At 53.9% G+C, this 11,308-nt stretch overlaps 2 protein-coding genes across 4 annotated transcripts in view; one reads left to right on the forward strand and one right to left on the reverse strand.

Moving 5' to 3' along the window:
• LOC114886213 overlaps positions 1-3,476 on the forward strand; it is a 24,308-nt gene extending 20,832 nt beyond the window's left edge. The window contains exons 3-4 of the mRNA XM_029206742.1: positions 2,625-2,703; positions 3,297-3,476. Coding sequence (XP_029062575.1) covers positions 2,625-2,703; positions 3,297-3,476 — 259 coding nt within the window. The remainder of the gene's footprint in view (positions 1-2,624; positions 2,704-3,296) is intronic.
• Positions 3,477-5,714: 2,238 nt separating this feature from the next.
• The window catches only part of PHF21B (PHD finger protein 21B), a 95,908-nt gene continuing 90,314 nt past the window's right edge, over positions 5,715-11,308 (reverse strand). For all 3 annotated transcript variants that reach the window (XM_029205642.1, XM_029205641.1, XM_029205643.1), the window contains exons 9-13: positions 11,113-11,135; positions 9,954-10,112; positions 8,310-8,385; positions 7,879-7,982; positions 5,715-6,865 (exon numbers count right to left, since the gene is read on the reverse strand). In XM_029205642.1, the coding sequence (XP_029061475.1) occupies positions 6,647-6,865; positions 7,879-7,982; positions 8,310-8,385; positions 9,954-10,112; positions 11,113-11,135 (581 nt within the window). In that variant the 3' untranslated portion in view covers positions 5,715-6,646. The remainder of the gene's footprint in view (positions 6,866-7,878; positions 7,983-8,309; positions 8,386-9,953; positions 10,113-11,112; positions 11,136-11,308) is intronic.

The raw sequence follows: 11,308 nt of genomic DNA on the forward strand, positions 1-11,308 counted from the left end.
ATATATATGTGTATGTGTGTGTGTATACACACACACACACACATATATATATATACACACAAATCAGTAGAAGGAAGAAAATGATAAAGAATGAAATAATAACAAAAAATAGACAACTACAGAGAAAATTAACAAAACCAAACTTTACTTCTTTGAAAAGATAAATAAAATTCATGAACCCCTAGCCAGATATATTAAGATAAAATAAACCACAAATTAAGAATGAGAAAGCAATGATCACTTTAGAATCTACAGAAGGTAAAATGATAATTAAAATATTATGAGAAACTTTATGCCAAAAATTCAAAATATGTGAGATGAAAAATTCCTTGAATAATTCAACTTAACTGAAAATGACACAAAATGAAACATAAAATCTGAATAGTCTTGTATATTAAATACGTTGAAATTAAAAATAGTCTTCCCACAATGAAATTCCTGGCCCAGATGGCTTCACTGGTGAATTCTAACAAATATAAAGATGCTCTTTCAGAAAATAGAATACTTTCCACTTGTTTAATAACATAATTTGACAGACATTGCAAAGCAAAGAAATCTATAGTCAATATCCCTCACAAACATAAATACAAAAATACTTAACAAATATTAGTAAATCAAATAAAGCAATATAAAACAGATACTACATCATGACCACATAGAGTTTATCCCAAGAATTCAAGGTTGGTTAAACATTGAAAATTGATATAACTCACTGTATATAGAGAACAATGGAGAAAATCCACATGTTTTTAAATAAATGTAGTATAAGCACTTGACAAAATTTACTAACCATTCATGATTAAAAACAAAATCTAAGCAAACTAAGAATAGAAGAGAAATTCCTCTTTCTATTAAATAACATATGTAATGTTGAAACTTCTTCCCTAAAATCAGAAACAAGACAAGGATGCTTACGCCCACCACTTCCATTCAAATTATATTGGAGGTCCTAGCTATTGCAACAAGGCAAGAAAAATAATAGGCATAAAGATTGAAAAGAGAGAAGTAAAACTGTCTCTATTTGCAGGTGACATAATTGTTTATGTAGAAAGCCACGAGGGATCTACCAAACAGCCATGATAACTAATAAGTGATTTAACATGGTTTCAGGGTATAAGGTGTTCAACCAGGAAACAGAAACCACACAATAATTTTAAAAGGAAAAGTTTGGTATAAACAATCACTAAGTGTAACAGGGAAGTAACTATGAAGGTATAAAGTGACCCCTAAAGAACAGTGCAAGAGAGTACCCAAGGAAGGGACACCTGGAAGGAAAACACCCCTCCCCAAGGCTAGGATTCAGACCCCTTTGGAAAAGTGTGGTTGCAGCCCTCTGGAGGCTGAAGTTTGCTGTGTTGTCTGGGCAGAGCTGATCCACCGTCACTGGATATACTGGAAACACCCCAAGGGTTGCAGGTAAGCTGAAGCTGGTGGGTGCTCATACAGAGGGAATTGGGGCTTTAAATACTTCTGTAAGTTTAAAAAAATAAAAGAGATGGCTCCCAGGTACTCCAGCTTACATGGACCTCGAGTGCTAGATGCTTCTTTCCTGATGGTGTCAGTGAAATTCCTGGGGAGCTCTCTCCCTGCATGGCTTGGGTCGTGTGGCCCATCCTTTAACAAAACAGCATAGCTGGGGTGGCCCCGGCAATCTGAGTTTCAACCAGCCCCTCAGATGATTCTGATTCCCACTCAGGTTTGAGAACTGCTCCCCTAGAATTACATTAAAGGCATACCTTATCTCCAAGTTTTGGATAATTTTTCTTGATCCCCCAAAAAACTGGTCAAATTACATTTTGGTAGTATTTGGCCAAACTCATTCACATCAGTGCCGGAAAATGTGTTAATTAACACATATCAGCCTCCTTGTGAAACTGTTACAGTTTAGAGACATACGTTTTTGGTGAACTGCTAAGGCCAGAGAATTTCCTTCTGTCTGGAAATTTTGTGAGGAATCTAGGGTTGCATTTTCAAACCCATCAACTTTGGCTAATGCTGGACACAAGTTTACTTTGGACCCACCCTCCTCGACTTCTCTGTCATCTGCACACGTGTACACACGTGCATACAGAGAGCAGTCTGCTTCTAAATGTTTAACCACTGGCTCTCCAGGAGTGTAAAGCCCCGATTTGTGGCATTTGCAATTTCCATGGTGTAAATACTCCCACCATGGCCAATTATAAACTATCAACATGAAGTCATGGACTTCCCTGGTGGTCCAGTGGTTAGGACTCTGCCATTCCACTGCAGGGGCCACAGGTCGATCCCTGGTTGGGGAACTAGGATCCTGCCTACTACACAGTGAGGCCAAAAAAAGAAACAAAACAAAACCATGAAGTCAGTGAATGAGGATTTTGGAAGAGACGCACACAGTGATTCTCTGGGGCTGGCGCGAGCCTGCTCTGGCCCCAGTGCCGTACTTCCAGAGGTGGCCCGTCCCTGGCTGGGCCTCCCCTCCACTTCCGGTCAGTGCCTCCGCGGCACCAGAGCCCCAGCAGTGGAGGCCGTGGGGACAGCTTCTCCTGCTGAGCTAACTCCAGGTGTGGGAGAAACCGGGGGTAGAAGCACATCTGCACACACCCTCTGGAGCCAGCCTTCCTCAGCCTGGTTTTCTCACCCCGCAGGGACGTGCGGGGTGCTACTAGCACCAGTGGACCTCTGTCACCTGACAACAATAGGGACCCGTTCGGAGCTGCCCCGCCGGTAGGTGGGAGTCCTTCCGTTCTGTTTGGAAGCTAGGGATCCTTGGGGGTGGGTGCTGGGGCCTCGTCACGCAGAAGGTGGCCAGTGGATGTAGCTGCAGCTACGGTCCGCACCCAGCGCTCTGTGGGTCCTCCCAGGGGACGGAGCAGGCAGGACAGGGTGTGGACGGTGTGGCCCGGAAGGTGGTCTCACACCGCCCTCAGATGGCAGCCACCTACTCAGACTTCTCCCCAGGATGCCCTGGGAGTCCCTGGGGGAGCCCCCAGTCACAGTCAGAGCTGCCGCTCAGGGGAGGGCGGGACATCGAGCTGGGGACCGGAAACCACCCAGCGGCATCCCCAGAAACTGCAGGCACTGTGCTCAGGGAGCCATGGGGGAGTCTGAGAGATGGGTTGGGGGCAGAGCAGAGTTTAGTTAAGAAGCCCTGCCCACCCCTCCCATCCCCCCACCCCCACCCCCACCCCCTCCCATCCCCCCACCCCCACCCCCACCCCCCCCCCACCCCCCCACCCCCCCCCACCGATCATTAAGGTGGATCCTTATCCGACTTGTTCTTATGAAGAAGGGGAATTTGAACACAGACATGTACACAGGGGGAAGGCCATGTCAGGTGGAGCAGAGACGGGGTGATGAGTCTACAGAAGCCAGAAACAGATTCTGTCCCACAGCCTCATGAGGAACCAGCCCTGCTGCTACCCCTTGATCTCGGACGTCCAGTCTCCAAACTCCCTGCCTTCATGAAGTGGCCAAAACCATACGAAGGTGACTCGTAGGTTATGAAAGTCTCAGGAATCAGAGCAGGGAAGGAGAGAAAACGCCAGGTCTTGTTGAGGGAGCCTGGGGACAGCTGCACTGGGAGGGGGCTGTGGTCATGTCCCCAAGCAAGTGAGGGAGACAGCTGGGGAGGAGCAGGCGGGTGAGGACACAGCACGTGCAAAGGCCCTGTGGTGGGAGCAGACCCAGTGGGTTCCAAGTAGCACCCGGAGGCCACGTGGCTGGAACAGAGCCATGAAAGTGGAGCAGAGCAGGAAGGGAAGCTGAAGGGGAGGCAGGTCCTGTGGCCTTGGGCACTTCAGCTCCTGCTGAGCAAGGAGGGGTAGCAGGGGTTTAACAGAGGCCGTCTGCCGTCACACTGGCTGCCGGGGGAAGGGGAAGGTGACCATGCGGTAATCCAGGGGAGAGGATGGCTGAGACCCAGGTGGTGGTGTGGGTGGTGAGACATGGGCACATCCTGCTAATATTCTGAGGGCACAGCTCACAGATGGCCAGTGGCCAGGGGTGGAGGTCCAACCCACATCTTAGGAAGGCTGAATCCCCCCAGGATGGGGTAGGTGAGGGAGGGGCTGGCCTGGTGGAGACCGAGCCATGTGAGATGTCTGCTGACATCAGTGGGGCTGGCCGTGGGCAGCTCGAGTCCACGGCAGAGGTCAGGGCTGGAGATGAAGACCTGCGAGCCACCGGCACAGAGACAGAAAGCCAGGAGGCTGGACAAGGCCAGTGAGAATTCAGGACTGGAGGGAGCACAGACCCGGGGTCCACAGCGTTCAGTGATCAGGTAGAAAGGCTGGAGCAGTCCGACTCTGTTACCTGGGCCGGGGGGGGACAGGACCCCCACTGGGGGCTCCAGGGGGCAGTCACTTTGTATCCAGTCCCATTCTCTGGCCACAGCTGGTCCAGCGGTGGGCTCCTCTCCCCGCTGGGCCGACCCGAGGCGTCCGCACAATGTCTGGAGCAAGGATGCAGGGGGTCCGGCTTCCCAGTTGGGCTGTTCCCAGTTTGACTAAGCCCCAGGGCGGTTGTGGGAGCTTGGTACTGCCCGGGAGGCAGAGAAAGCGGTCACATTGATGCTGAGAGGGGGCAGTGTGGACACGGCCCCTGGGCTCCACACAATACCTGGCCTGGGTTCTGGTACTCGCAACCATCAATCCTGGCCCTAACAGGTGCGCCTGCACCTCCCGGGGCTGGGGGATCTGTGCGTGGAGGGCGCCCCAGAGCTCTCTCCTCTCTCCCTCCCTCCCTCCCTTGGGGTGGGGACCTGATCAGGAGGCAGGACCCTGATTTTCAACCTCTCCAACTCCCACCTCCCTGCCCCATGTGCTCCCAGAGGCCTCTCTGTTGAAGGCAGGGAAACAAACCACAGGGCTTTGAAATCATCCATCGAGTTTAATGCATCGTACAGAAGGAAAACTACATCGGCATATTTAAGACAAACACTTTTTCTCTAGTCCCACTATCCATCGGACGGTCCTCCTTGGTCCAAAAAACTAAGTCTCAAGACACACTGGCAGCTACCCCTCCCGGGTCCAACCTTTCATATCTTCCCGTTACATTTTTTAAAAAATTTAATTCAATCCATCCAAGAAGAAAAACCAACCAACAAAAAAAGGAACCTGAAGACATTTACATCGCAAGCCACGCGGTAATGCGTAATTGGCATCTAGAGTAACCAATATATAAGACGTGTGTCTCACAGTTCACTTTGTTCATCAATAAAAGAATATAAAAATCTTGTTCAACCCAGTGTTAAGTGTATTAAAATAGATCTGTATCGTACAGCACAGTTTCTCCCGGAGTCGTGAAAATGACAGGAGGGACCATGGCAGTCTGTGGGATTCCGGCCAGCCTCCTCCTTGCTCTGCACCTGGCAGCGTGCGTGCATGCGTGTCTGGGGCCACGTGTGCACACGCACACGTCTGTTCAATGCAATTCGGCACCGTGTGATGTGCTGGGGGTGGGAGTCCTGTGGCTCCCGGATGCTCATCCTGTTGTGCTAAGTCCCTCGGGACTGGAGAAGCCAGTGGGCGTGACAAGCCCGCATGGCCCATCCCGGATGCAGGGCGGCGGGCACCCTTCGCTCTCACGGAGGCAGCAAGAGGGACCCTTCAGTCTCCCGAGGCCACTGCCCTCTCTTCCTCCCCCTCCCCCCACTTCTTAAAAAACCCCTCTGGGTCCCTCCAGTTTGGCGGCTCCCCCGCCCGAGGGGTTTTCCGTTCATCCTGGCAGCAGAGACCCCTGTGAACAGGAACAGAAGTCACCAGGTGTCCCCTTCACATTAAATATCTCACAATAAAAACGCCATACAAAAATGTAAAGTTATTTTTTGGCATAGTGTCTGTACTGGCAAGAAAAGAGGAATGGAATACTATATCGGCTCTTCAAAAGGAGGAAAGAAAAGGCTTCAGTCGTTAAGTTGAACGATTCAACCCAAAATAGAAAACCTGCCAAACGCCTCCCTGGCGTGGCTGCAGCTCCATCTCTCGCCCAGAAACTCCATGAGAAAAAGACATCGAGGGCAAGATGAGTCCAAAAAGTCAGCGGAGGAGGGAGGCGCACGGCGAGGGCGCCCCCAAGCCTGGGGGGCAGACGGAGGCCTGGCTGGGCCACAGCAGCGTCCCCTGGGGAGCTTCCTTCAAGTTAAACAGCTGCGATTCTGAACGCTAACAACACTGACAACAGGGATGGGCGTTCTGGAAGGCCTGGCGTGAGCCCGATGGCCCCGTGAGGGCGGGCGGCTGAGTCTACCTAGATTTGCTACCCGCCTCTCGCCCCAACTAGCTCTACTACTTGGCTACGTCGTGTCCTCAGCTCCCCTCCCACAGGGCACCTCGGCCCTTCTCTCTCCCGCGGGGGTGGCACGAGGCCCAGGAGACACCTGTGTCCAGAAGCCGGAGGCCCGGGCAGCCCCCCAACAGCAGGGAGTTGACTCTGTGCCCCAACCTGGCTTCCGGGCATCCCATCTGACCGGGAGGGCGCAGGACTCCATCCCCACCCATCCTGGCTCTAGGACTCTCACTCAGCTTCTTCTCCCTTCTTTCTTGTCTCTGTCTGGTTTTATTTTTGTCTGAAATTCATAGTGTGTATGAATTAAGGCTGACAGAACCCTCAGGTCTTGCGAACAAGGTCCCAGTGACTTTCCGTGGGTGTGAAGACGGGTCCCTTGGGGTCAGTTGTGCCCCGGCGGGTGCTGGAGGGCAGAGTGCATGGCCGCTGCTGAGGGCTTGGTCCAGGGCCCGGCCAGCAGCGGGGCGGGGCTGGTGGTCGTCATGGTGACCTGGAGCATCTGCTCGCCCTGTATCAGTCTCAGGAGGGCCCTCAGGCGGTCCAGGGACGACTGGGTGCCCCTCTGCTGGGCCAGCAGGCTCGTCTTAAGCTCCAGGCATTTCTGTCAGGGGGGAGGGTGTCAGAGAGAAGGGTCTCAGAATTCAGTGACACAAGCCACCTGGGGCAGCCACCCCTCAGCGCTTTCTCGGAAAGCCCCTCCCTTCCACCGCAGAGGCTGAAAGAAACCAGGAAGAGGGCCTCACGCACACCAGGCAGAAGCGAAAAATGGAATTAAACGGCAGCCAGGCCCACAGGAGAAGTCTGTTTTAAACATTCAGGGCTGGAAATGATGTGCTTGTGCAGGAATGTGGGAACATTCTGCCTCGTGGTTGTGAGGCTGCCTAGCTGACCACATCTACCTCTGCTGCTGGAGGAAGCTCCGAGCCTGTTTCGGCTCAAGTGCAGCCCTGTAGAAGACCTTCAGGCCGCTGGCCAGTTTTCTGCTCTTCCTCTTGCCTGCTGTATTCATGGGTTTCTCTAGCCTTTTATATATCATAGCGACACAGTGAAGTGGTTAAGGACAGACGCCTCGAGTTAGAGTTTTAATTATTTGCTGCCCGGGCAAATAAACTCCTTGAGTCTGAGTCCCAAACTCTAAGAATAATCACAGAGCCTCTTCATAGAGTTATGGACAGGATTAAATGGGATACTACATTTAAAGGGTTTTACCAGTTGCTGTTACCAACATCACCACCACCATCAGCACCACCACCACCATCAGCACCACCACCTCCATCATCACCATCACCTCCATCACCACCACCATTATCACCTTGTTTATCACCACTCTACAGAGAAGAAATCACTGTGTTCACTTTACACAAGAAGAAACTGAGGTTCAGAGATGGTCAGGGCCTTGCTGAGGTCACAGAGCTGAGAAGGAACAGAGCCAGATGCTCAGCTGCTCGACAACCATTTGTGGAATGAGTCACACAGCTGCCTTCTCCACCTGCTGACTCGCTAAGTGATGGCGGTGAGTCTGTCTTCTCCTGGGGCCTCAGTAAGCAGACAGCGACGCTTTGGCTCTGCACCCTCTGGTTCTAAGGGCAGACGCCGCACCCCCGCCCCGCGCACCTTCACTGCCGAGGCCAGGAGCCGGTCCCGCTCCTCCAGCTGCCGGCGCTCGCTCTGTAGCTCGCTGCCCCTCTGCAGCAGCTTCCGCTTCTCCTCTTCTTTGACTGTGAAAGAGAAGACCAGGCCCCACAGGGAACTGCAGGCAAGCAGGGGCTGGGCCGTGGCTGAGCAGGAGAGGTAGAAAGAATCCTAGGCCCGTGCCTATAGGTCATCCTGGCCACATCCTCCTGCAGGGGCCAGTGGCTCCCGCTGGATGCACGGGGACCGGAATTCCATCCCCGCAGTAACTGCCCTGCACACAGGACTAGTCCCAGGGGTCTTTGGCCCAGAACAGCCTCTGCCGGGCCCAAAGTGAATCCAGCGGTCTAGGGGCGGGGTTGGACAAAAGGGAGCCGGTGCCCTTTCCCAGCTCCCGAGGGTGTCTTTCTTACCTGTCTTGTGGGTGACGTAGGAGTGCACAATAGCCAGCATCCCGGTCCAGGGCACACCTTCGTCTTTCTTTAAGGCCTGGAGGGCAGAAGGGGAACTGAGCCAGCGGACAGCCCGGGCTGGCGGGAGGGGCCGGGGTGGGGGAAGAGCTCTCTGGGCTGTCATAGCCACCCTCTCCCTAGGTCCCCACAAAACCCAGAGTGACAGGCAATCACGAGAGTTATGTTTGATTTTTGTTTTTTCTTTGTTTTTTTTTTTGCGGTACGCGGGCCCCTCACTGTTGTGGCCTCTCCCGTTGCAGAGCACAGGCTCCGGACGCGCAGGCTCAGCGGCCATGGCTCACGGGCCCAGCGGCTCCGCGGCATGCGGGATCCTCCCGGACCGGGGCACGACCCCGCGTCCCCTGCATCGGCAGGCGGACTCTCAACCACTGCGCCACCAGGGAAGCCCCGAGAGTTATGTTTTTTGGAAAAAAGATGACTCCGCAATGATTTTACAAGTAATACATTCTGTAGAAAAGCCTACTTTTAAAAACACTGATAACTTCCCCGCCACCCGGCCAAACACAGGTATGTTCTCCCAGGTTTCTGTTGCTCCGCACACTGTTCTCAGACAACTGATGATCAAACTATACGGCAGCTGTAAAACCTGTTTTTTATTTTTATTTATTTCTTTTGGCCGCACCACATGGCACGTGGGATCTTTCCCAACGAGGGATCGAACCCGCGCTCCCCCCCTGCAGTGGAAGCGTGAAGTCTTAACCACTGGACCACCAGGGAAGTCCTATTTTTATTTTTTTAAAACGTAATCCCACATAGTGAACAAATCCCAAAGAACCGCAAAATCCTTGCAAAAAATCATTTTCAGTGACCACATCTCACTGAGTAAAGCGCTGGAATCTACTCCACCAACTCCGGTGGGGAAGCCAGGCTGTTCCCTTCTTTTCCCTTTTATAAAGAAAGGCTGAGGGACTTCTTTTTGCACAGAACTTTACCTGTATAGAACTATTTCCTTAGACTCTATTCCCCAAAGCAAGACGCCCGGTTTAAAAAGTGTACACGTCTTTAAGGCAACACGTAAGAGTGCCCGCTTCACCGCACCATCACCAGAAGGGAGTGCTGTCGTTTTTGCTAATTTGATAGCTTTTCATTTGCATGTTGTCATCAGTGAGATCAAACGTGCTAACTGGCCGTGTTTTTTTGTGGTTTGTGTTGTTAGTTTGGTTCTTCCCTGGGAAATCTGGAGTCACCAAGTCAGACAGCTGCAGAGGGAACCTCTGCTCACTCTACACCGTGGTCCTCGACGGGCAGTGTCTGAGATGGCCGTGATGGGGGCCGCTGTTGGCATCTGGGGGTGGAGGCCAGGGGCACTGCTGAACACCCTGCAGTGCACAGAATGGCCCCCAAAATGGATTATCCTGGGCCAGACGCCAAGTGTGCCCAAGTTGCAAAAGCCTGCTCTTCACCCAGCTCCTTTCCTCAGCCCTCCACGGCCCTCCCCGTCTCTGCTCACAGCAGGGACGACCCAGGAAGCTGGGACGGTCTGAGTGGCCTCAGACACTGTGCCGGGTGAAGGAGGGCCCTGCGGTTCCGGGAGATGCTGAGGGTGAGGGTGCGGCCGCTCCCCAGGAGCACGGCTTCCTGTACCTTCTGCTGGCACTTGGGGCATACCCACACGCCCTTGGGTGCTGTCTTGAGGGGCGGGTCCAGGCAGCTGAGGTGGTAGGCCCCTGGGCAGGTACCGCAGGGCTGCAGGTTGGCCCCTCGCTTGCAGGCGGTACAGTGCTCATCGTGGGTGATCTCGTTCTGGAAGAGACGGGAGGGTGGGAGGCGGGTCAGCCGGGCTGGGATTTGGGGGGTGGGGTGCAGGACCTGCCTGGGGCCCAGCTCTTCCGCCAGGTTCTCAGCAGCTCGGGAGGGGAGGAGAAGGGGTGATGACCAAGGGGACACAGGCCTGGAAACCAGCAGCATCCGGGTCTCCTGCCTCAAAGCCAGCACCCCTGCAGGTGTGTGGGCTCCGCGCGGCAGGCCTCGGGCTCAAGGCACCTGCTGTCCCCACGCCCGGGCCGGCCTACAGCTACAGGGAGGCTGCAGACAAAGCCTGCCCGCCACGGCTCCGATCTGCGACACTGCAGGGTTATGGCTGCAAACAACGCGGCCTGAAGGGAGTTTCATCACGTGGTGCTTTTCAGTGGTTTGACTGTTACAGGCGTGTAGGGACTGGAAATGTCTTTTACAATTAGATGTGAAACTTAGTAAAGAAAGACACTGAAAATAAACTCTGAAGCCGCGCCCACAAATGAGGTCACGACCAGCCAGCATCCCGGGAAGCAGGGACGTGGTGCATGCGTGGTGGGTTGGGGTCTCACACGATCATTGAAATGTGGGCGTGTGGGGTGAGACCCTGAGACCCAAGTCCAGTCCCTTATGAGGTAGGGAATGAGGACCAGAGAGGACCAGCTCTGCCCAGGGTCACGCAGCAAGGCCAGACAGAACACACTGGCACCCAGCGTCAGCTGCCTCCATTCAGGCCTCCGTGGCTCCTGGTGTCCCTGCGTCTGGAGGCTCCTGCCTGGACCTGCGGGCTAAGCCCTGTGGTGATGTCCAACTCTGCCGGGCAGGCTGAAGGGTGGACTGGCGCACAAAGCCCTCAGCGCCGAGGACGGAGCCCGAGGCCCTCAGCTCCACTCCAGGGCAGCAGGATGCTGGGGTCCCGCGCCCCTTGCCAGGAGTGACCCTACCTGAACTGTGTGGAAAGCGTGCCCGCCACCCCCCCAACCAGGCGTGAAGACCAGGGGACACGTACCTTCCAGCAGGGGTCCTCATTGGCTAGCACAGGGAAGAAGGGTGGAGAGCATGTTAGAGGGCACGGGAGGGGCACCAGTCATGACTGGCGTCCACGAGGCCCAGTGTGAAAGGAGCCTGATGGGAGTATCATAGGCCCCAGTGACTCCTGGGTCCTCCCCCAGGGCCTGATGGGAGTGTCACAGGCCCCAGTGACT

This window comes from Monodon monoceros, unplaced genomic scaffold (assembly GCF_005190385.1).
Source record: "Monodon monoceros isolate NGI ecotype Baffin Bay Population unplaced genomic scaffold, NGI_Narwhal_1 Super_Scaffold_6, whole genome shotgun sequence".
In the NCBI taxonomy this organism is placed as follows: domain Eukaryota; kingdom Metazoa; phylum Chordata; class Mammalia; order Artiodactyla; family Monodontidae; genus Monodon; species Monodon monoceros.